The sequence below is a fragment of the Haemaphysalis longicornis genome, unplaced genomic scaffold (genome assembly GCF_048455015.1).
Source record: "Haemaphysalis longicornis isolate Haplotype H1 unplaced genomic scaffold, Haemaphysalis longicornis Haplotype H1 scaffold_7, whole genome shotgun sequence".
NCBI lineage: Eukaryota > Metazoa > Arthropoda > Arachnida > Ixodida > Ixodidae > Haemaphysalis > Haemaphysalis longicornis.
The window spans coordinates 144,259,195-144,285,668 of record NW_027526422.1 but is presented as its reverse complement, the minus strand read 5'-3'; the positions used below and the strand labels follow the sequence as shown (position 1 = coordinate 144,285,668).

General features: G+C 44.3%; 1 protein-coding gene across 5 annotated transcripts in view; it reads right to left on the bottom strand.

Annotated features, from left to right (window-relative positions):
• Positions 1–26,474, bottom strand: part of LOC144147095 (uncharacterized) — a 364,907-nt gene that overhangs the window by 3,077 nt on the left and 335,356 nt on the right. For 4 of the 5 annotated variants that reach the window (XM_077679149.1, XM_077679147.1, XM_077679150.1 and 1 more), the window contains 2 exons: positions 16,033–16,203; positions 1,151–1,373 (listed from right to left, as the gene is read on the bottom strand). In XM_077679149.1, coding sequence (XP_077535275.1) covers positions 1,151–1,373; positions 16,033–16,203 — 394 coding nt within the window. Of the gene's footprint in view, positions 1–1,150; positions 1,374–16,032; positions 16,204–26,474 lie in introns of those variants that run through there. The other variant, XR_013317818.1, reaches the window with a different exon arrangement.

The following is a 26,474-nucleotide window of genomic DNA, read 5'->3' as shown; positions in this document are numbered from 1 at the left end:
CCAAAAAAACTGAAGCGCAGTGCGATAAGAAAAAACGCGGATGCGGAAGTGCACACCAAAAAACCTGAAGTTGTACCGTATGTACACTAGGTGTAACACAACCTAAAAAGGTTGCAAATCGGCATGGTGTTCCGCTGGTTTGTTCTACGCCACACAAGCTAGCGCAGCTGTTCCCAAGCACAACCAAGACAGCAAGGAAAAAGGCTGGTTGCTCAAAGAAACATGCCACTCCGTATGTAAAGTGCGCAAAAGAAGTAGTGTACGGGATTCCGCTCAAATGCGGCAAATCGTACATAGGGCAAACCGGCCGCTACCTTAATGACCGGTTAAGGAAGCATGCGCTAACTATAAAGAAACTTGATGGGACCCACATTTCGTCTGACTTGAATAAATGCACAACGTGTGAGCCGATGTTTCGCCAGGACAAACTTCTAGGCATAAGCCGGGACCAAACAGCCCGTGAACTTTTAGAGGCCTATCACATAAAGAAAAACTAGGCGACTGTGTTACAGACACGTCTATATCTCTGTATGCCTGCGAGTAGAGTTGGTTTGGCACCCACCTCCTGTAGCCTCCTACATTGGTAGTGAAGGTTTCCGCTTTTCTAATGGAGGCGAAAAGCAAAAACGCCCATGTGTACGCGATTTCGGCACACGTTAAAGATCCCCAGGTGGTCAAAATTAATCCGGAGCCCTCCACTACGGCGCGCCTCATCACCTGCGTTGTGTCCGCGCGTTGAACCCTGCAATCAATCAATTGGTAGTGAAGTTTTGCGCACACCTCCTCTGCGCATCTTGCTTCTTTCTTGTCCTATATATTTCGTTGCACGTCACTGCCTCCCTCTTGTCTTCGTCGATTTGTAGCGCTAAAACCATGTCGCAAATTTCGCACCAAATCGCCCGGAAGCAAGTCCTTCTCAAGTTTTTGCAACCTTCCCGAGCTGTCAAAACTATTGTATGATATCACTTTACGTTGTCATGGCATGAGAGTATGCCGACATGCACTATGGGCACAAAAAATGTAAGTTGAGCTCCATATACCCTACCGTAAACCTCCCTGTACTGTAAACAAATTCTTAAAGTAACGAAGCAGGTCTTTGTGATGTCGCACTACCAGTGTTTCGCCAAGTAATAGAACACTCTATACTCACGTGTACGGCAGGCCTGAATGATGAAAAGCTTAGGCTTTCCTCTGAGTGCACAGCAGTTGTGATCGTTGAACAAAATATAGGCTCCGTCACGAAGATGCAGAGCTTCTCCATCCGAGCCAGCTATGACGTCATTAGCGCCGTGTGACATAAAAACGACCACAAGGCAGTCTGGCTTCTCCTTCTTTTGCGCTTTCTTTGCTTGGAGGAGTTCATACAGTATATCCTGCGTTGCATAAATAAGGATTATAAACGCATCCCGCAATGATCGGGAAAGCCCCTGATTTACCCACTGCATGGAAACCTTAGGTCAGCTTTTGTACGCCAAAGACTATTTCTACCTATTAATTTTTTTTACCTTTTAGGTTATGGCCATAAAAGTGTGAATGGGTATGACAGAACATCGACACATAAGGCTACAGTGCACGTGTTCAAATAAAAAAATGCATTTTCCTCAATATACAACCTTAGATGATGCTTGATATCAATGGTCGTCGCTATTGGAAACAATATTGGCGGCACGGCGGTTTCATTTCTGGAATATTTTGGGAATTAAGGATGCAACAAAGTTTTTTGCGTTACATGATTCAACTGCAACTTTGTGGTTCTGGTCAAGTCGATGTGAAACCAGTTCATAATAAATAGAATGGTGAAAGTAGTTCACTGAGGCTGTGAAAGCAGTTCAAATTACAGGGAAGGGTTGTAAGATAGCATATAAAGCACAATCAGGCGAAATATGCGATGTCGGTACGCCAATCTTGGGAGGCCAATACAGCTTTTCATTGACTCCACACTTGCAGTTCTGTCTTAATTACAACAAAAAATTGGCAGTGCATCTGCTCCTTTTGTTGCAAATCTCGTCAAAAGACGACAGACCTTGTAAACATTTGTCAAGAAAATTCCCCCCTTTGCTTTCCCGCTCACCTCTCATTGTGGTCCTGTTCCGTAACGCTCATTCCAAGGTAAACACACTAAAGGTTTGCTCAATGCGATTTGAATTTACCGCGTTGTACTGTTACAGCCGGGTTCCTCAATGCCAGCGCGGCAGTACGGCAGAGACGCGCGTGAGTTGAGGCCGCCGATTACAAGGTGTGAAAAAACCGTGTTGCCTTGTTTCACGTGCGTTCCAAGCAGAACGGGGAACCCAGCTAGTGAAACATTTCATTGTTGTTGCCGCGTGATTTCTCATATGCCTCCAGGAGGCGGCGCGGGCAACAGCAGGGGTGTTTTTTTGAAGTAGAAGCAGAATATCATTTGCAATCGAAAAACCAAGCATCCGTGAATTTTTTAAGAAAGGAACACTAAATATCCCTTGCGCAACAATTTCCTGTCTCATATTTCCGTTATATCTTGTTGTTGTTCAACAAAGTTGACAAGTATGACCATATAAACCAAGCTTAGACGTTTAGGTTTGGTTGTGAGTATATATGACTATTGCGGAGTATCTATTTTACTTTGGCCGGGTGGCTGAATCGAGTCACAGACAGACAGACAGACAGACAGACAGACAGACAGACAGATAACAGACAGACACAGAGACAGACAGACAGACAGACACACACACAAACCAAAATTTCTGGGTATGAGTAGCCCAAGCACGACTATCGTCTTTATAAAACCAGCTGAGCTATTCTGTACAAGTTCGAGTGCGACAAATAACTTTTTATGACACGAATCCCATTTTCACGTGGCGTACTCTGGTTCCAATCTGATTACTGTTTTATATAGAGAACGTTTTAAAGAATACGAGGCAGAGGAAAACATTAGGTTAATATGCCAGAAAGCGGTTTGCTCTGTTATTAATGTATTCGATTCCTTGTGTTCAGGGTAACTTGACTGTAATGTAAATTTTAAATACTTAGAAGATAAAACGGATCCAACTCGAATAGTGCTCTGATAGTATACGAGCACGCAACTAGTCTTCTCAATACACGCATTACTTCCCGCTTAGTGACGTTAATTTTATTAACCATAATTTGCGACCGTTACTTACAATATTTACCCCTTATTCAGCAGAGTTAGAATTATTTTACCAGTAATAGGGTCACACAAAATTACACAGTCGTGGTATAACAGATAACCATTTGAACATATAGGAGAAGGGATGCCATTAATGTCAATAACAAAGAAAACAGTTTCAAGTTAGGATCCTTGGGGAATATCTGATAAATTATGGCTACGTAAGAGTTATGATAGCTAGCTGAAAGAAATATTGAGAAATCATTACGGAAGAATTCAACCCACTTAATGATGGTGTCATCAAGTTTAGTTGTGTCAGGTTGTGGAGCAGCAGTTTGTGGCACACATTTTCAAAGGATTTGAAAAAGTTTAAATAAACAGAGCCAGCTTTTGATTATTGATTTAATATAAGTTGTGACATGTTAATGAATGATATCAGCTGCTTTTAACATGATAGTTATTTAGGGAAACTATGCTGCGGTAATGTGAAAAGGAATTTAATTGAAAGCATGTGATCAAATTTGTGAACCTGACATGTCCCCCCAATTTAAATTACGTGCCATTTAAGAGGTTATGCTGGGGCAGTTTTGTATAGTCAGAACTCGAGTGAATTTTACATCCTGGCGGCTCCCACTGGCACAATATGTATGGAGTAGGTGGTTTCAGTAGCGGCTTTGCTGTGGCAGTCTTCAAAAATTTAGAACCCGTGTCAATGTTACTGCTAAGACCACCCAGCCAATTGAGTAACCACACTATCAATGTTTGGTTGCAGTAGAAACCCAAACCAATTTCCAATTGCGACCATGCATTTGACACTTGAAAACCGTACTTTCCGCAATCGCCTGATGGGAAGAAAAGTATAACAGCAGCTCGTCATATACTCTGACGAAATAAAACAAAAAGGGCGCAGTCTAAGTACCACGAGCGAGTGTGCTAACAAGGGCATATTTTTGCCATTAGTTAATCTGAGCGCGTGCTCAGAGCAGTGACAGCAGAATAGCCCAATGCAGTCATCCTATACGTATAGTTTATACAATAAGGCGAGACTGACTTCCTCTCCGCAGTAGTTGCCACCATCGCTTTGAAGATTCGCGTCTTCACCACAGCGCCCGATGGATCGTGACGGCCCTTGGAATATTACCGCTGGCAGCAAAAACCTTGAGGTTTTGGTCCACTTCACGTAAAAAGAATCAGCGGGAACCTAACGCACAATATAGTAAGGACCATAATGAATTCGTTGAATTGCGAAATGACTCTCGATAACTCGTGATTTTTCATGTCTCGCGCGCACGCCCATTTCTCCTCGCGTTTCCGCCGCTAATTGACCGCTCCCGTAATGACGGTTTTCCATAATTGCCCTGAAATACAAGCTGACAAGCAATGGCTGCCAATATAGTATAATAGTGCCCCGCTGCGCTGTTCGAGCCAATTCGGTATCTCCGCCGACACAACTGGCGCTAGTGCCTTACTTGCCCGCTCTCAGTGCTATTTATGCAGGGAGACCACTTAAAATCCTCCAAAAACATCTAGAAAGAATATTATGCAAACTTTGTTTTCGTACAGAAGGAGGTCAGTTATATTCAAACGGAAACAAGCACCAAGATACAAGTGCCAGAATGTTTTCTTTTTCAGACCTGCATTAACTGTGAGAGACCCACCTTGTTGACATATATCTATATAATGGAACAGGTATACGCCTATTTACTCGTGAGCGCAGAAATGTTAGTGACCACCGTCGAGCAGTGCGGCCTATTATTCCTTTGCTTTTATTTTTGTGTTGAACGCTTCTCAATAAATTTACGCAGCCGGATGAAAATCGTTTTGGGCGTCGTTACTTCGTGTCGCACTATATTCGTGCGCCACGGCCTGCATTAGCTACCAAGGAAGCCTATTGTTGACATATACATACGTAGCAGCTGGAAGTGCGTTGTGCCTTCTTTCTCCGCAATCATCGCAACAGGGGCTAGACAAGCTTGGAATGTTAGGTGGATATTTTTCTCGTACTTGGTGTGTTCTTTTTGCGTGGAAAAAAGACAGAAAGGTACTACATTCGCGGATTGAAACATGTATTTCCTGTATTCGGGGCGGGCGCATTCCTTTCTCTTATTTCTTTCCTTTTTTTCTTTTGCTTTTATTGTATTGGTGTTTTTTTCATGCTTTGTTTCCCCTTCTCTTCTTATATTTATTTTTTTACTTTATTTTGCTATCATTTTTCTTTTCTTTTGCACTGCTCTCCCGCCTCCCAGAGCACAACGGTTGCTTGTGTGAAGTGCTGCATGTTCCGAAAGGAGACATCATTTAGGACAAATAAAACGCTATAACTGACAAGTGCAACAACGTTAGCACGGCTATTTGGCTCATAACCCGCACCCCCACACCAGAGACGGATCTGGCCCTTCTGGTATAGTATTTAGCCCCCTCTCCAAGGATTCATGAACATAACTTTTGGTCCTTCAGTTTCCAGCAGCCATGGAGCACCGGACCACGCTGGCGGTCAGGCCAGCGATACAGCAGAGGTGCTAAGAATCTCTTGGTTTGGTCAGGCCGCCTCTGGAACTTGAAGGTGCAGAAATTTCATGCGTGATGCCTGCCTAGTGGGAAAAGCCTAGTTATCCTACTACAGCAGCTCTCGGATATTTACTAGAAACCAAAACGGCAACATAATGATGGCGCAGAAAAAATAACTAAAGTACCACAACGATTCTACACGAGGCGATACGCCAGTGACGTTAACCTAGGAGCAACTTTTGTGTATACAAACTTAGATTGCGAAGTCCGACCAATAATCAAACACGAAATTGAAAAGGTTCTCAAGAGAATGACACGAGCGAAGCTGAAGGCGACGATGGTATAACCGTATATCTTTTAAAGAAGGGAGAAGTTATTGTACTAGAAAATATTGCTCCACGATTCCCGGAATTCTTAATGACATTAAAAAGTGTCCATAGCCCGCAAGGGCACCAACATACCTCTCATTCACAAGAAAGGAGATAAGAAATGCCTTCAGAATCATGGGCCCACCAGCCTACTCTCAGTTCAATACAAGCTTTTTACCGAAGTAATGGTTGACCCCATAGGCCACAGCCGAGATTCCCGCACAATCCAGAGAGCATGCTGTGGTAGGGAACGAAATACAACAAAATAGCGCATTCGTGTCATCAGTCAGGTAATCTAAAAATCCGCAGAGTACACTAAACTCTGAAAAGAGACTATGAAAAAGCGTTCATTTTATTACACGCCGCAGTAGTGCTGCGGTATGCTCTGAAAGAACGGATTGGCATTAAAAAACCAGGAAATTGAGGCAACCTAATTAAGACATCTAAACTGCATAGAGTAAGAATTTATGGGCAGAATAATTTTTTGCAAGCAAGGAGACAAATTCCAAATCTGAAAGGCCTTTAGACAGGGACCTAAGATCTCCCGAAAACTATTCACAAAATGTCTGGACAGGGCGTTCAGAAAGTTTGACTTGGAAATATAGGACTTGGGAAAAGCGGCGAATACTACAGCCATACCATATTTGCAGACGAATATCTTTGCTAAGTGAGTCTGCGTAAAGCATGCAAAAAGTGCTTGAGGAATGGTAATCAGAAGGCAAAGCCGTGGAAATAAAGATAATTTTGAGTAAATATAATGTTGTGATGAATATACATGCCTAAAAAGCGCTCTCTTCAGCAGGTGTAGCAAAGTGCGAGAACACGTAGAAGAGTATATTTATCTAGGAAAAGTAAACAGAGCTGACCGCAATCATGAGAGAGAAATTCCGCACCGATTAGGTATGGGCTGGAGCGCCTTTTGCGAACACTATCAGGTAATGAAAAGTAAGCTAACTCTACCACTCACAAGGAGAATATACAAAACAATGCATGCTGCCAGGGATGACAGATGGAGCGGAAACTTGGCGCCTTACTAAACAACTAGAAAGCAAACTTAGGTTATCTCATCGAGTCAAGGAACGAATAATGATGAGAGTAACAGTTAGGAAAATAAAACGAGCTTCGTGGATTAGGAAGCAAAGTCAATCCCATCATATCACAGTTGAAATAAAGAAAAGGAAACGGGGGTGAGAAGGCCCTGTAGTGAAACGAAGTGACAGCCGGTGAAGCACCAGTTCAACAGAATGATTACCGAGAGCCGGATGTAGAAAAAGGGGAAGGCCAATAACTTGATGGAAGGGAGAGATAAAGAAATTCACAGGCAAGGACAAAACACGGTATGGTGTTCAGTGGGAGAGGCCTTCGTCCTGCCACGTCCTAGGTAAGATTATTCTGTTGCTGCTGATATTAATGAAGATGCCACATAATGAAATAGGCCGGTAATTTTCGGTTGACAGTATAAAAGCAATAATTCATAACAGGAACCACCTCACGGATTTTCGTACGCGTAGTTAGCGAAGATGTGTCGGTTGCAGGAACTTTTTTGAAATTAGAAAAGAACGAAACGAACCTGTATTTTTCTTAAAGATATAGTTTATTAGGCTGTAATTCTGAGAACAGTGGTACTTAAATCCTGTAATAGGTTGGTACAGCTGCTCCTTCAATCAATACGGAGAACATAACACGTAAATTACATGTGCGTGAACAAAATGCATTTACTGTGGAAGCACAAAGACGTTTTCGCGAAATATCATTCAGCACAACCGCAGATCCACTTATGGGAATGATGTTAGCAGACGCGCCTTCTAAGTAGACCCTGTTTTCCTGCAACCGATTTGTAACATTCCAAAATTTCCCAGCGTTAGTATCACGCATAGGTAACAAGGTCTGAATATAAATGATTTCGGTGCTTTTCGTGCTGATGCGTGGGCGCTGGACAAGATGCTGTAAGCATCCCATCGTGAATCAGGCGATAACCTACCAGAAGAAAGCGGCTTGTCTTTCGGTTAGACAGCCTTTACTGGTGATCGTAATACAATAGGGCGTAAGGATTACACGCAAAGCGTGCTTCAGTGTGAGCTTTCTGTTAGATGGCTGACTTAGCAAACAAACACGCTTCAGTTTGTTTTAAGACCACCATCATCAACGTTTGTCAGGAATGTACCAAGAACAATATATTACTCGTGATTACAGCATGAATTTTTGCGTTTTGGTAGTTATGAAGTGCATTTTTGTTTGGATCTCTTAGGAATGATACCTAAGTATAATTACATTGTGTCGAAATTACACTGTGTCGAAGTAACTACACTGTGTCGAAATGTCAAATGTTTCGGAGGTGGTCAAGAAACAACTTGATGATTTTCGGAGGGAGTTTAGGCTGGAAGATCTCACCATAAAGGATAGTGTGAAGCTTGTGGGAAAAAACCGGGAGCTTGAAATCGAAAACCAGCAGCTCCACAAACGTGTAGATAAGCTGGAGCAGTACCAAAGACTAAATAACCTCGAAATAAAGGGGCTTCCGAATGACTGCGATGAAACAACAGTCGTAAAAGAAATCGTGAACGAACTGGGTGGCACATTTAACAAAAACGACATTGATGTGTGCCACAAGGTGAAAATTCCGAACTCCATCGAAAAAAAAACGTCATTGATCGGTTCACTCGCCGCTCCAAACGAAATGTCGTTGTAGCAAAAGCACAAAAGGTCAGGGTAACCACAGAATCGCTTGGTATCGACGGCCAAAGCAAAGATGTTTACATAAATGAACACCTTACTGCGAAACAAAAGTGGTTGCTGGGCCAAGCTGTAGCACGAAAGAAGGCTATCGGATGGAAATTTGTTTGGACGGCGGACGGAAAGGTTCTCGCCCGACGAGGTGAATCAACACCCATCATGCACATTACTTCATTCAGTGATGCCGAACGCATGATGCCAGGAAACTGAATACGTGCGAAAATGGGTTCAACCTTCCGTCTTGCCAAGAGTGATACCGCCATGTCACTGCAAGCGTTTTATCTCTTTCATTTGATGGCCTATCTAAGTACCTATTTTGTGCAGGGGTAGTTGTACGACTTGTAATTTGTTTTTCAGGTTCACTGTTATCGGTAGTCCGATCCCGGAAATGACTGCATTAACAGTTTATAGCTGCAAGTTTTTTAATGCCCCTAACTGGTTGATAGGGTTCCTAAAAAAGGCAGACACAATACACTATCTGAAATTTCGAATGCGCAGCATTGTATTTCCCAGTTGTTCTTTGCGGATAGTGAAAGCGCCTAGACTAAATGAAACGTGCTTTTGACACCATCTGATATAAACAAAACTATTTGTTCAAACAAGCAAACTATATCTTGCATTCACTTGAATGCTCAATCCGCTCGCAACAAAGAGGAAGCTTGACGGCTCTGTTAACTAGCTTCGATTTCTGCTTCGACGTGGCCATGGTGACTGAAACTTGGTATGACAATGAAGCAAGGTACTTAATCTACCCGGCTGTGTCCTATTTTTTACACCATTCTGATAAAAGAGGCCGTGGAATTATGCTGCTGGCCAATAAAACATTCCAATGTGAACTTATTGATTCCTTTACGCAAATAACAGATGATTTTGAAGTTCTGACTGTGCAAAGCAGCAACGCGATTTTTTCTGTTCTGTACCGTCCACCAGGGGGAAACGTACATATTTTTTTATCTTTTTTTGATACATACGTGGCTTGCTCTAATTAAAATATTTTAACTGTGGTTTTGTGTGGCGATTTAAATATAGACCTTCTGAGCTTGACATCGCAATGTGTCGAGCTCCTCACTGTATTATATGCAAATGCTTTCACAAATGTTATAAAGGATCCTACTCGTATACAAGTCAACTCTTCAACTCTAATCGATCTCTTTGTTACTAACGAGAACAACATACCACTTTGCTCAGGGGTACTAGGCGCACACATAAGTGATCATCTACCAATTTGTTTTCTCCTGAGTAGCACTAGTTTACAAATCAAAAGATCAAAAAATCCCGTAATCAAATATCGCTACATCAACAATATAACAATGCAGCAGTTTTCTAGCGCATTGTAAAATGCAAATTGGTATGCAGTTTTTTGTTCTGAAGATCCCGATGATGCGTACGAGATATTTATTGAGAACTTCAAGATCATATATTACAAGAGTTTTCCTTATAAAACAAAACGTAAACCTCGTGAGGCACGTAAACCCTGGATCACTAGTGACTGCTTGAAAGCGATAAAGAAAAAAAAATGCTCTCTGCAAACTTTTCTTAAGAACCAGAAATGCAGAAGATTTACAAAATTTTAAACAACATAAAAATAAAACTAACATCCTCTTGCGTAAAAGTAGAAATCAGTATTTTCAGAACTTGTTTAGCACTGATGGAGCACAAAGCTTTGAAATAATTTGGAAGCACCTAAATGCTTTACTCAAACCGCAATCTGGTCTAAATTCGGGTCCGCTAGAAATAGTTGCGAACGGCCAAACACTAGCCGGCGAAGAACTTGCTAATACATTTAATGGCTATTTTTTATCTACTACAAATAGCACCCACGACCCAACTTGTGCACGTTTTCTTAATTTTAGGCCTAAGTTACGAGAAAGTACGTTTTTATATCCATCCACAGCTGTAGAAATTTGAGAAGCGATGCTCTCTTTAAAAAACAGCCACAGCTGTAACATAGAAGGCTTGCAAATTAAACCACTTAAAAAAACACTTGACACTACAGCTAGTGTTTTAGAATACATAATAAACCAAATATTTTTACAGGAAAAATTCCCCAAAAGATTCCAATTAGCAAGAGTATCCGTAATTTTCAAAGGTGACGATGGAAACACAATGTCAAATTATAGACCTATATGTATATTGCCGATATTTTCTAAAGTAGTTAAAAAATTGATACACAAACGAATGACAGCCTTCATGACCATATATACCACTATGACACCTTGCCAGTTTTGGTTTATAATAATTGTTCCACTGAAAGTGCTTTATTCTTCCAAAAGGAGATACTTCTGAACCCTTTCGAGCAGGAATCTTACGTGCTTGGAGTTTTTGTGGACTATTCAAAAGCATTTGATAGAATAAATCATAGAACCCTTGCGAAACACTTGAACACTATAGTTTTCGTGGACAATTTCTCCAGCTTTTAAACAGCTGTTTGAATGACCGCAAGCAGCAAGTAATAATATATGGTTCCAAATCCACGTTTCTTTCATTATGGGGTGGGGGTATACCAGAAGGAAGTATTCTTGGCCGTTATTATTTAATATATATGTCATTGATATCGCATATATTGATGAAGGCTGTCGTTTTGTTATATACGCTGATGATATCCGTCGTTATTTTTCTACGAACACAATAACGGATCTTGAAACAAAGGCAAACAAGGTACTAGCATTATTGAATTCATGGAGCTTAACAAATTATCTAAGCATAAACGTGTCTAAAACCAAAGCAGTCCTTTTTCGCACCAGAAATAAAAGAGTTGATCTGTCATTATCCTTAACCCTTGGTACATGTAACATCCAACTACATCCAATGGTAAAAAAAACAATGTATATTTTTTAATGAATCTATGTCATGGAATCCGCATGTACAAATGCTTATATTTAATTTTACCTGTTTATACTAAATTCATCCCCCGATTTAACAATGCACTCTTATACTTCCTGTTTTCTTGGCACTCCTTGGCTTTTGCATCTTGACATGATTTTGATGTTGTTGTTTGTTCCTTTTACGCTGGTTTAATTTTGAAAGCACATGTAGTTACCACACCTATTGTGCATGTCTGTATGTGACACCATATTCGTGATTCTGTGCTTTGTTTTCTGCTTTATATAATTTTAGAAACACACGTATTTTCCCACAACGCTGATGTAACTGTATACGGGGCACAGGCCTTTGTCAAGCCCTAAAAAGGCGTTTTTGTCTGTTTCCGTCAACATAGCAGTGATACGTGGAAAATAAAACTTAACTTGACATGAAAAAAAAAAAAACTGAGAAGGCCACTGATTCAATAGTGCAAAGCAAAATGCGTGGTAGTGGAAGCAAGTGCGGAAGGTGTATTTAAAGTTACGTCCAAGTGTGCTGGGCGTGTGGGAATATTAATTATGGTATTTTTGATGTACGAGATCTGTTTTGCTTGATACAAGGAAAGTCGTAAAAGTAAATTTCACACACATATCTTCTTACTGATTGTATTCCACAATTCTAAATTCTTTTTGATATACATTACTTGAATGTATTTCACAGATAGGACAAATCTGGGACCATCTTTTGCGAGAAGTGTTTGCGAAAATATCATTTGCGAAAAAAAAACAGAGTTGAAAACTAACGACATAATGCCAGTTTTAGGGGCAGTCCTGTAATTTATTGAAATATAGTCGAAATAGATGGGACACCTAAGTATGCTGATGCATTTTTTAAGGCAATGGCGTAGGGATGCTTCTTAATAACTCATTTACTGTAATTCATAGTTGCGTCTCTTTCTCCGCCTTTTTTTGGCCGTTCTAACCGTTTTTGTTTATTTTGAAAGGGGCAGCCTGGAATAAGAAGTGCCGTATTTCCTTTGTCGGCACGCTGCCTTAGAAATCTCCCGTTAGCTTGGATGTAAGCAGGGCTGATGAGGAGTAGTACACAGAATGCAGGAAGTAGTATATGTAGTGATGGATTCAAGAAATGCTGTGTTTCACCCCACTTTTGCCACTTTCCACCCTCAATGTACTCAGCGAAAAAAAACACCGCGTTTTGGTATTTTTTCGCTGCTAAAAATTGCAGGGGACTAGCCATGGACTGGCCAGTTCTAAATGATACTCTTTAGGAGCATATTCTACATCTGCTCATGACATTGCACTCACCTGTAGATAGAGCTAATTCTTCTGCCTGGTTGGAATTGCATGTTAGATGCGTGCTGAGCCGCACTTTTTCAAATGTCTGTCGTTACACGCAGGCGGATAACTTATATTTTACCAAATTCATAATGAAGTTCAACCTCTGTGTTAGTCGCATGGTCAAACTGAGGCCGCTCCTTGTAGAACGCGTAACTGCTCAGCATATGGCACCCATGAGAACGCAAGGAGTGTTATGGCTTCTGGACATGCATCCACTGCTCCCCTGGTGGTGGGTCGCAAGAAAGTTTTTCCCGTTAATTTCTCTCCACCTTCGTGTGGACAAAATTCTCTTTGCCGGTTGGCCCTATTTTTGTACTGTTGCAATTGGGTATAACCGGTTGTACTTCGTGTGGTACCGGGGAGCTATTAAAAGCTCCATTTACTCATGTCTACACATCAGTGTTGCTATTTACTGCACGAAGGCACGAAAACTTTTTTTATCGCTTGGGAATGTTCGGGCATAGCGGGCGCCACGTGGGAGTTATGCGTGTGGATGTGGCCAAACTTCAATCTAGCGGAAGTGTACAGTGCAGCAAAACTTCATATTTTGAGGATTGGAACATTCCCTCTCGGGTTTGTACAGCATTCTTGATGAAGGAAGGCTAAACGCTTTGCTATAAAATATCCTATCCCCGCAATAAAATTTTGGTTCCGCTTTGCTACGCATAAAACTAGAATCACGTTGTGTTGTCCAGTGGCTTAAATCAGTTTTGAATGGGTCGCTTCCTAGCAACAGGTTTGTCAAAATATCACAAACCGCACACAGATAATCTCTTCCTATTCCTCGGAAATATTATGTTTCTTCCCAGCAAACATATCGTTCTGGGACAAGGACATTTGTGAACGAAAGACTCCTTCCCGAAATATTAGCACCAGTGCACACAAAAGCAATTGGGCCACACAGTTTAACACCAATAGGCACTTCGTTTCTTACCATCACGTCTGGCAGGGGATTTGCAAAGACTTCCGTTTTACGACCTTAACCAGCCGTTTGCACTGGCTACTTTTGTTTCTGGTGGGGCAGGAGAAAACATCCCGCCGATGGAGAAGTTTCATGCCACTGTGCCGGCATCGTGCTGCTGCATGTTTTGCAGACTGTACACTAAGCGGATCGGCCGAAAGGTAGATACTGTGTGCTTGAGGTTTTGCGTCAGTAGGCTTACTCGAAGACAAGAAGCGCGACCTTTTCTCATAGACTCGACAATGCAATCAAGCATACGGATGCAATATAAAAGCGGATCGACTTGTCGTCGCCCTTAGCTGCCAGCGGATGAGTAAGCTGTAGTTTTCTAACCCAGTTGCCCATGCTGCCTCCATGAGCTCGGGCCACTGACACAAGACTGAAGAAACACGTCGCGCAGGTTTCCGTAGCCTTGTCGCACTCGTGTACTGATACGAAAAAATGTCCTGTATGTAGCAATAGTCAACAGTGGCCGCTGTGTCCGACACCAGCTGTCTGCCAGGAACTGTCTGGCAACTGGGCATAATTTTCTGCATGGATGGCAAGCTTGAGGAACTCAAAAGACACGGCAGCGGTGGGGAAGATGTGCTGCTGAAGCTAGATTTACCTTTGTCATAAGAAAGTAGTACACCTTCTAAGCTATTTGTTTCAATGAGCAGCCCATTTTGTTTTTTCTCATTCGTGGTTTTGTTCGCGAGCGCAGTTTCAAAACCTTGCGGATATTAGTGCTACATGTCTCGTGGCGCATACCCTCAGTGTGAGAGCGTCTGTCCAGCGTCTGCTTGCCCTGAAATAGTCACCCAAACTTTCTCAGCTACTCGATAAATATCTCGCACGTAGTAATCCAGTGCCAGCATTTTATACGCTCGTTCTAAGCTTTTTAGTGTTTAGTCACCCATGTTTGCAATGTTTCCTTTAGGCTTTGTTATTTGTTCCTGTGGATGCATTTGGGGAACTCTTTTTTTTTCTAGTTGCTCTCCTGCATTTTTTAGGTTTCAAAAAGATCCCCTCCATTTTTTGAGATAGCGTAGAGCTGATATTTTCAATTTTCTCCTTCCCATTGCTACTGGTATTTCTAGGGTTTCCTCACGCCCCCTACTGTTATTATTATGTTTTTATTTCGAATTGCTATATTCTCTTTTTCTTGGCCTAAAAGAATTATTGCAAAACTTTGATTCTGTGCTTTCGAAACTCGTATATCGCCGGTGCCTGACACTTCATATACCGTTATTTGCATCGTTTTCAGAATTTGTGGTGTAAAATATGGCTAAAAGATGTCGGAATGAAAGCAGCAGTGCAATAAGTTCGGGCTCGACGGTTTTCTCTGTTATGCAAAGGAATGCATCTACACTAAAGGAAAAATGTTCACGTATATTGAACCGTACAAAACGACGAATAAGAAAGGTGAACTGTACTCAACGTTCGAGGAGATCATAGCCATGCGAACATTGACAGGTATAAAGTATTTCGTTACTGTATATTTCTTTTGGGGCTTTATTTTAAATTATAAACCCAAATGCAATGGGAACTGAAAGCTAAACTGTGTGCTATTGCGTCACAGGTAAAATTCGGTATGTGGACGGCGGATACTGTCGTTTTCTTCGACCTACCTACATCAATATTTATGAAACAAGTTTGCTGCTGAGGGGATTTGTACGCGCGTTATTCTATGTGTCGGCTTGTCACGTTGCAACGACAACACGCAGGAGATCATTCAAATAAAAACTTCTCTGCTAAGCTAGCAGAAAGCTTTACTCAGCATCCCATCGACTTAAAAATGTGCTACCACTAGTATTTCACTGCAAATTTAAGGAATAAATTGTGGAAATTAAATATTATCTGAGCAATGGTGGTTTACCTACTTAGGTTATTTGCCTCAGGTTAAATATCTCTTTTCATTTTCAATCCAAAGTTACCAACAGCTAGGTATGCTGAAGTGGTGAAATGAAAAAAATCAGTATTTTAAAAATATGGATCAGAATATGGAGGACCTGGTCAAGTCTATATAGCTTTCTTATTCATTTTTGAGGCTTTCAATATCTGGTTCAAATTATATACCCTGAGGTTTGCAATCTACGCGAAAATGGGTTTACGGAGGAATAGAATATGAAGAAAGTACCTCGGCCGCTTTTGCCCGCCACGTGTCACGAACAAAACGTAGGAAACAAAACTCGGTGGAATGAAATAGGCACTCACCCCGGCGTTGAGGTCTTTTTCAACGTTGACACGGAAGTTTAGTTGTCTGAAAAGACATGCCAAGCGCTGTGCGTCACCTTCAGAGCCAGTTCTTTTCTTCAGACGGCCCTGGAAACTGACGTTATTGAAGATGATGCACATTCCTCTCGGTGTCATCGCCATTCTGTAAAGCTGACGTAGGGATGAAAAAGAATAAGAAAACTCAGTATAGCTGGGCGTCGCAAAAACTCTTCGTTGTAATTACAAATGTGTTAGGAGCCGCCACAACTTCACTCAAGTAATGTAGAAGTTTTGTACCATCTTCTTTGTATATTCTCCTATGACGTAAATTCATATGACCGGATGATGAATAAAGTTATCAAACAGAGGCCAACGGTGATTGGCATTAACTTAAACTCGGAATATTAAGTTCATTCGAAACCAAAATAAAGCAAAATGGCTATCAGATCGGCATTGTGCTTATGTTGTAAATAGATATTTGATTGGGAAACGAGAGGTAGGAGGTAACGTTGTTTTGAGGTGACATTTATGTTCCGCAGAAGAGGTAGTCCCTGGATTGAGGGTAGAGACACGTTAATAATTTCTCAGTGTATTAACTGTTACTGCAGGCCGATATCACCGGTGAACAGTGCACCTGCAGTAGTCACTCCGAGAAAAATATTAGCCCTCTAAGACAACAAAACGCATGGTACACTTTTACAAGCATTTTACCTGAGCGCAAACTTAATTACAAATATTCCGGAGTTTATAAGCCTCGTCGCGACACAGAAAAGCGGTGAGATGGACAAATCCGTATCGTTAAACCACAATCTGTCGTAAGTAGAATCTACCGCAACTCATCAACTGGAAGCCTTCTCAAAGTATGTCCATGCTAGATTCTGTACAAGTGCACAATCTATTCGTCTTCTGCACATAAGCAGCGAGGAGCTTATAGAAGAGGCCGAATGTATTGCTCGTCAGTTCTAAATTTATGTGCTCAGGGGTGGTAGTGGAGACAGCAGTGCCTTTTGTTCCACGGCTTAAACCTGCAGTTTGCAACTGGACGAGCACATCGTCCAGATCAGAATTTATTGCTTTAGCCCTCGCTTTCCTTTTGGCGAGATGGTATTTTGGGTGCCATTCTTAAGACATAGGTGAAAATAATAACTGTTCTGATAACAATTAAAATATTACCTGTCTCTTGTCCGGCAAGTTCCCTCGATCAAGTAAAATTGCTCAGGCATTCCCTGTTACTACGTCATAACTATTCCATTCTCTGTTGTCAAAATTGGTTTGGTGACCTCATATACCTAACTGACAAAAACGTAGACACAAGTTCTCTTGTTTTCCTACCCAGCCACTGATTTGGCTTTTGCGGTGTACGACGTGGTATTACAGAAAAAAGACGTGTTATGAAAGATAGATCATCTACTTTGTGTCAATCCCACACGTGCAACTGCCTAATTGAAAAAACGACGGACGCACTAAAAAGAAGGAGAAGTGACCAGTGTGGAACGTGGAAGCGGAAATCGGTGAGTTATGTGACTCAAGCACTCAGGTGGACCCAGTGATCATACAGAATGTCTTCACGTCGTAGTGGGTACATTGCTTTCTCGCCTTCGTGGTCACGTGGGAAAGCGCCCGGGACAGCTTTGAGCTAGGCGGCACCTGTGTGTTTCAAAAGTGGGTTACTGAGTGTACCAGATATTTGGAGCTTAATTTATTTAGCGTGTAGCAGCCAGGGATGCCGGCTGCTGAAAGAGACGACGAAACCGAGGTTGTGCTGGTGAGCCATTAAAAGGCAATACTGTTTATTCTTAAAATAGGAGGGCGTCCAGCGGGTTCTCCCACAAGAGGAGTGAGACTCCCGGGTTTTCCTTAAAGAGCGAGGGAAAGTGTGATAGCTGGAGCGCTTTCTTGTTTGGCAAGTGTTTTTCTATCATGAAGTTGTCAAGCTTGTAGGTCTCTTAGAAGTATCAGAGCTTGTGTGGTTTGTTCTTTGTCAAGCGTTCTTGTGTCTCGATATAAAGGACAGCGAAGTAGCGGGGTTCCTGAGAACAGTGGTCATGGATTTGAATTTGTTTTTCAGAACCGACTTGTCTTTCTGCGTAACCCTCTGATCGTGGAGATAAGAAGAAACACGCGTAAGCCTTCTATTGTTGATGCCATACGCGAACTGAGCGCCGACGATAGGTAGCTCATTAAATTTTGGGAGGACGCGAAAGAAAATAGGCGCCACGCGAAAGATGAGCCAGCTAAAGACAGAAGGCGAGACGACGAACAAAAAGGTCGACAATTTCAGGTAGAAATTGAACTTATAAAACTCGAACACCTAATACTAGCAACTATTGGCACTAGCTTACAACGGCTTAGTGTAGGAGAGAAAATGGGAATCGAAAGGTAGAGTGTACCCAAAAAGGCAGAGAAAGACGAGATTGTATAAGTTAAAAAGTATAGGAAATATAGCGAGAGAGCTTGTGAGACAGATAAAATTGAAAGTGAGACTGAGCCCGAGCAGGCCAATGGCGAAGTACAGAGCGCAAGCGTGGAGACTGGAAAAGAATGAATGAAGGCGCATAAGCGTTTGAAGAAACAGAGGTAGAGGAAACACAGGACCGTGACAAAATCACCTATCGCGATGAACCGGAGACTAAAGAAGAGCTTCGAAGTGTACTTGTCCTTTGTAGTAATTAGTGCGGGTGTGTCAGAAACCTCGCTGGAGTGGTTGACCGTAACGATCACGAGCAGCATTGGCTGCAGGTGGACGCACCTGAAGTTTTCACCTGGCCGCACTCTGTCAGCAAGAAGAATGATTCCGAGAAGCTCGTCGCGTTTAGGGGTCACCGTTCCTCCCCAATATTAAGCTTGTTCTCGCCTTGTGAGCGAAAATCTTTGTCTAACGTTGAGGCAGTTGCAAAACTTGATCACCTGGTTTTCGGGGAAAAAATGGAAGTCCTACCTGATTAGGACCCTCTGTCTAACTTGAAGTTGCATATAGATTGTAGGGCGAATGCGTCGAGATGTGCATTGACCTTGCGATGCCACAAGGTCCGGGTGAACGGCAGAGGAGGTTTGAACGGCGAAATAGCACTGTCCTGTTTTCGGCAACGTCGCCAGGAGAAGGTCAGCATTGAATCATCTCCAAGGACTAACACCGCCACGGCATACCTGTATATTTTCGTTCACCCGTACATTTGTTTCGGTGTCTGTATGTGAGGTTCGTGAACAGATTGGCAATGAAGGCTTTCTTGAGATTTTTGCTCGTAGTGATGGGAATGAACTGCGGCCTTGTCCCGGAAAACTGGGCGTCTCTTGTAGAGAAGCCTTGCTTCGCAACAATTCTCTCTTGTACTGCATTGCAAAACAGGCCAAATACACACCAGTGAAGACGGCTGCAGACGCTGCTTTCAGAGGTGATTTAGCTGCCGGAATTGAGGTTTGTAGGTCCACAATTTTTGTAGTAAACCATTGCCGAAAATGTAGCTGCGCAGAATTCACATTCGTAAAAATATCGGCGGCTTTTTTTTGATGAAGAGTTGACACGGCAAAGTTTTGGTCTCCCCACCACATCTACGGTTTTGTTCTTTTATTCCAAAGCCTAGGAGATTTCTCTACGGGAGTTGTCACTTTACGTTGATTGTCTGTTGTCGGTGGTTTCCCGAGATTCTCCAGTCCGAAACAAAAGCTTCACCGATCCAGCAATGCCACATCATCGATCGACGGCGTAGCCTAGAGAACCACCTTTAGTAATGTTCCGGCTCAAGGCTTTCTGCTCTGCAAGACTCGGTGTCGAACGACTACCCTGAGTGCGCGAGCTTTGGGTGCCAGATGAGCTGTCATGATGTTGTTGGTGAGCCGATATTATTCAGGTGACAGGGAACCTTCACGCTAAATAGCGTGTTTTGGTCGCCCTTCGCGGATTTGGTTTGTGCCGCAGACGACTTCTTATCTGAGAGAGAACACTCGTTGTTGACGATAGATTGTCTACCCTGCGCCAATCCCATACGTGCAACTGCCTGAATGAAATACGGGGGCAGCATGACAAAGCAGGCGACTTCCCCAGCACTGACCGTTGAATTACTAATCATTGAGCTATGGGACGTAAGCACTCTGGCGTGCCCTCTGCTTAGACCAAACGTATTTCCATCTAAGCGGCACCAACAAATTCTCACACCCATTGTCACGTGAGTAAACATACGATCTGGCTTTAGTCATGGGTGGTTCCTCTGTGTTCTGGACTGTGGCTTCCTAATTGGGTCAGACGTTTCTGAGTGCAATTCTCTGGGGCACGTCTACAGTTTTTGTAAACAAAACCGTGGTGCTGTGCGCCCTAGAGTGTGGCTCTTTTTGTGATTCTGTACCACACACAGCATTAAAATTTGTGTACTCATCATGTGAAAACTTGTGGAAGATTGTATACATCAACAGCACACCTAGGTCTCCAGAATGAATTTTCCGAGACATGAGCGATGCTACCAAAATGGACTCCCACATATACAACTTTGTCCTTTGTTCCACGTGTAAAAAGTTTGACTTGGCTCTTCATATCGTCTTGTCTTTTTATTTAGTCATGGTTCCACACTAATCAACAAGGCTTGACGCGTGGTCATGCAATTTCCACGAACATCGCATGCGTCGTCGACCAGGATGTCCAGGCAGTCGTTAGGTTAAATCAAGCTTGATGCTGTGTGCTTTAAAAGAAGCAAGGACTCTGTAGTAGTCAGCACTCCTTATTGCTTGCCAAGCTTTATTTGTTAGATGCCGACCCTTCTATGGTGGGACTTATACGTTGGAATCTCAAGAAAAGATATTGCACTGAATTGGTAATGGTCAGATATTATTTAGCTGGAAATGAAGCAGCGCTGGTCCCTAGGGCTTTGTTCTGGGCCCTTACGTTCTTGCATTAATAAATATATCGCTTCCGCCATTCAAAATTCATTTTTTATTTTATATAATGATAAGAAAAAATATATAAAGAGCCGAATGTTAAGAACTGTATTTTTTTAGGCTGATAGTAAGTTACTACATGGTTGGTGCAGAATAACATCGAATTTTGAACCCCTTCTAAAGTGCACTTATGGGGTCAGTGGCCAGGCGCCCAGGCCACGCGTGTGAACGGATTGATCCCCGCTGCTCGGTCTAGCAGCGCAACACTGGCGTCACTACGCCGTGGTTGACTCCAATTCGACACGGCGCGTTCGGGAGCCGGCTTGTCTGGACGCAGAAATGCCGCGGGCATAGTCCCCCTTTGGGAATGCAGACGCCCCCGCTAAGTTCCCAGGATTGCTGACATATCGGAAAACGGAGGGGGTTATCGTCACCTGACGCGGCGGCTTGTCCGCGAGACACCATTTTTACGCGCCCCCGTCGGCACGGCGTATAGCCGCCGCCTTTCATCCCCCACCCCTCGTCGCCGCGTGCTTTCTTGCCCGCGGACCGGCTTTTGAACCGAAGGTGGTGGCGCCTTATTGAATATTCTGAAGATGGCGGAGTGACAGCTGTCTACGCGAATTTGAGCCCTCCCTAACGCGTGAACAAAAGCTAGGGGGGGCGTGCCCGAGAGAGAGTAATTCAGAAGTGTTATAAGGCCGAACTTGGCCGCGAAACAGCGTTCTTGTCTAAGCTCGCAGCTAGGCAGTTCCTGGGAGACAATGAGTCTCGACCGATAAAGATAGGTTGGGATTTGTGAGCCCCTTACGCGAGAGATAGATTAGAGGATCGCGTTGGAAGTTTAGAGTACAGCTGTGTACCGGGCAACTAGACGGATCGTGTGGCGCGAACAGAGTCCCGGCCGTCGTTTCTCGAGCGGTTTGTGTACGCTCCAAGAATAGGAGAGTTAGGCGGAGTTGGAAAGCTTGAGTGACTTGTACGCACTTAGAGCTAACGTCTAGCTTAAGTTTAAAGTTTTTCCTTTTATTACTCATGTGCCCAGTTATCCTACTGCAAATAGCTGTATACAAACTCTTTGTTTCTGTTCATCAAACCCGAACGCCTCGAGTTTGTCAATTGGACCGCCATCTCCAAGAACTTCAACATCATCGCCCTGCCAGCCTCCTGCCAAATCAACTGGTTACCGGGCGATTGGGTTCCTGATCGACACCGAATTTCAGAGAAACCGCAATGAGCAACTAGCAATCTTTACTGCGCAGTCGACAGGATTTGGCAGAAGAAAACACCAGACCTGAGCCATGGGCAGCGAGCGGACGCAAACCCGCCTCCATCAGCACCAGCCGAGCTTAGCGCGGTGAGGTGCGGTGTCAGTAGGATTTCTTGCGCTTCGTTATGGTGGTGTAGGCTTAGACGTAGGGTTCATGGTAGTCACGAGGAGCATGTTGGTAAACAAAGCGGAAGGCGACGAAGATGGCCAGACACAGAAAGCAGCACCTCAAGGAAATATGGCGGCAGGAGGGGTACCCCGCGTGGAATCTCAAGCGATAATGCTTAGACGAATAGAACTACAGTTTCAGTTCCAAAAACAGAATCTGGAATCGTAGGAGCGGATCGGTATGTACAAACTTAAGCTCGAAGAGCACGAGCGTGTGCACAGACTGGAGTGGGAGCGGGAGTGCACAGTACGAAACCCATCGGGGTGGGGCACAAGCGAGCGGAGAAGATCTAGCATGGACCCAACTAGCTCTATGCTGACAACCAAGCTGAATGGTGCCAGCAAGTGTTTTGAAGTGGAACTTCAGGTGGGCAATGTAGGCGTCTGTGAGTCCGCACACGAGGCCAATGATCCAGCCGGAGACACAAATTATACTTCTGTTGCTACAAGTGTAGGGCCGGAAGTTACGTTTGCAACAGAGGCGACTCTAATCGGTGGACCGGAGGAGATTGGCGTCGCGGAGGAAAGTCTTGTGGCCCTCCACGTTCCATATTATACTTAAAAAGTAGCACGAGAAAGTAAACTCCGTGTCGGCGTTCAGGAGCTCGCCCAGAATAGAAAGGAGAGAGAAGACGAGGACGCGTGTGACGAGACTGAGCGAAAAAGAGACGGAGTTCACGATCAGGCTGCGGAAAAGCAGGATTTAAGGGCGAATAAGGGAGCCGAGAAGGTAGACCGGGTTGAACTTGCAGAACAGGGAGAAGAAGGTGAGACAGAACTCGAGAAGGCGGAGGATAAGGAGTAAGAACATTTGGACAGGGAGGAGCGATATGGATATGTCGTGTGGTGTTAGGTAGTCTTGATGGTGAGAGTGTACCCGAGGAGGTTGATGTACAACACCAAAACGCATGCGTGAAAACTGCGAAAGAAAGAATTAGAGCTCCCGAGGAGGTTGGGAACGCGAGAGAAAGACCATGTCAGGAGGCAGCTACAGATACAAGAAAGGAACGAGACGCGATCAGCGATCTCGAAAAACCGGTGTCTGAGATTGAACTTCGTAGCCTTAGTGTAAGTTGCGGTAATTACCGAGATTTGATCGGCCGCCGCGCTGGAAGGGCTGACGCGCTAAGTTCTGCGACCATACAGGGTGGCATATACCTCAGCCCCGAGTTACGCCGGAATGAGTGCGTGTTGGGACAGCTGAAAACCTCGCTTTGTGAGGCTGCACCACGCAATGCCCACGGCGTGCACGAGCGGCTTTTACTTATAACAGACACTTGTGAGGTGGTTGCTGCGGGGAACTTGGTACGTAATGGAAAGAATGATCCAGAGAAGGTCGTCGCGTTTGCGGGCCGCCATTCTCGTCCGACACCAACGCTTCCCTCATTCCCTCAGGCTGCCAGCACGAACCATTGCCTGATGTTGGGGCATTGGGGAGGAATGGTCACTTAGCCTATTGTTAAGAAATCGAAGTCGCATTTTGCGATACCACTCTGTCTTCCCCGAAGTCATGTTCACCTCATGGGGCTAAATCGTTGAGACTTGCGTTGACATTGCAACGCTACCCTGTCCGGATCATCTGCAGAGGGGTCTGGAAGTACGCGAATGCTCTGCCCTGTTTTCAGAATGTTGCTTCTGGAGGGTAGTATTGAATTGCCTACCAGCCTTAACACCGCCACGACGGACGTGAACGGTCGTGTTCACCCGTCCTTTTCCTAGAGTGGTGTGTGTGTGCGGTGTTTGTGCGCTACGTCTTGCCCTGGTTGCTCGATCCGTGCACCGAACTCAACTTTCCGCGCACCGCACGTGAGCTTACGCGCAGCTGCACGTTCTCGAAAGAACGTTATCATGCTACGCCGTCATGGATTACATTAGCGCGCGTGCGCAAAACGACAATGCAAATTTTTGCAACGTTTTATTTTGTTGGCTGCAAAATTACCCATGTTCTTAGCCAGTACTTGTTACTTTTGTTCTTGCTGTTGAGTGCCGGGATGATTGTGCATGCTTGCAGTTATAGCGCGCATCAGTGTTATAGGTTGAGTTGTCTCGTTGTTCGCGGTGTTTACCTGCCCCCGAGACACGACCCAATTTCTTTCTTACTCGCAATTAGTTTGATTGAATTTTTGTGTTTTGGGTTTGCCAGAGTATTCTGTCCCTTTTGGATGGCTAATGAATAGGTTGTGTCTGTAGTTTAGGTGAGAGAGAGTTCGGTGTAACGGAACGGCCGAAATGGTAGGGCTCATTTGTGGTTATACCTAGCTCCTTCCCCGTGTTTGTTTTTTTTTTGCTGTTATTACTGAAGGGTACATAATCCGAGTGGCCCTTGTAAATTGTTTTGGGATTGGCTGAACCAAGAGGTCCAGTAACCCTCTTAAAGGGGGGAGTGGTAAGGTCTAATTATGGGGTCTGTGACCAGGCACCTAGGCTACGCGTGTGATAGGAGAGATCCCCGCCGCTCGGTTTAGCGCCAGAGCACTGCCGACACTACGCCGTGGTCGACGCCAATTCGCCGTGGCGCGTTCGGGAGCCGGCTTCGCTCGATGGATTAATGCCGCGGGGATAGTCCCCATTTGGGACTGCAGACGGCCCCGCTAACATCCCAGGATTGCTGACATATCGGACAATGGAAGGGGTGATCGTCGGCTGACGCGGCTGCTTATCCGCGAGACACCAATGTTACGCGCCCCCGTCGGCACGGCGTATAGCCGAGGCTTGTCATCCCCTACCCCTCGCCGCCCCGTGCTTTTCACCCGCGTACCGGCTTTTGACCCGAAGGTCCTGGCGCATTATTGAATATTCCGAAGATGGTGGAGGGACAGCTGCCTACGCGAATTTGGGGCCTCCCTAACGTGTGTACGAAAGCTAGGGGGCGTGCCCGAGAGAAATACCGACGTGTTATAAGGCCTCACTTGGACGCGAAACAGCGTTCTTGTCTGAGCTCGCAGCTAGGCAGTTCCCGGCGAGACAAGGAGTCTCGACGGCTAAAGGTAGGTTGGGATTTGCGAGCCACCTACGTGAGAAATAGATTGGAGGATCGCATCGGAAGTTTAGGGTAGAGCTGCGTACCGGGCAACCAGATGGATCCTGCGCCGAGAACAGAGACCTGACCGTCGTTTCTCGAGTGGTTTAAGTACGCTCCGAGGATATGAGAGTTAGATGGACTTGAAAGCTCGAGTGACTTGTGCCCCCGCCCTCCACTACGGCGCGCCTCATCGTCTGCGTTGCGTCGGCAGGTTAAACCGTACAATCAATCACTATCTCAAATAAATTAATTCCGAATTTGCAAAAACAACAGGAAAGCTACCGGTAGCAATTTATGTCGACGACAGTATAATGGGAGCGGCAATGTTCGGTGAATTCCTCAAATTGTATGACGATACAAAAAGGATGCTTCAGAGTTGGGGGCGATTTCACAATCATCGTATAAGGAGCCTTAAAACCTCCATGAGCGAAATCGAGAAAAATGACGATCACAGTGGAAGATGTGCGAACCATCGCAACAGATTGAAAGGAGCGTAAATAATCTACCCTTAACCTACGTGTACAGAGAGCCCGTCGAGCCCATGCTAATATATCCTGCGGATATCACTGGAGGAAGACAGCACGTCAACGATGCACAAAGTTTCATGGCTGGAGATACCGAAGAAGGGTGGAAAAGCCAATGTAAGATCACAAGGACTTGGTCGGCAAGATGTCACCGACAGTACTTGAAGGAATTCGAAGAAGTATCAAACACAAAGGCATCGATCGGCCAAATGTTAGAGGAAGGCGACGTCGTTTTACTGGTAGGCACCGGACCGAGAAACACGTGTACACCCGCCCGAGAACTGCTTGAAAGACGCGCACAACACGCCATCCTAGCGCACTTTGGCGGGCGGGAATCTGTACATATCACCATCATCTGCCCTGAAGAGGAAGAAGACCATCTCCTCGCAGCGCGAGCGCGCGATCGGTCCTCAGCCATAAAAGAAAGGATGCGAACACGGTTCCCTGGCCTCTCCCGTGTTTACAGTATATAAACTATTCTTTTCAGTTCATCAAACCCAAACGCCTCGAGTTCGTCAATTCGACCGCTAACTCCAAGAACTTCAACACCATCGCCCTGCCAGCCTCTTGCCAAATCAACCGGAGCCCGGGC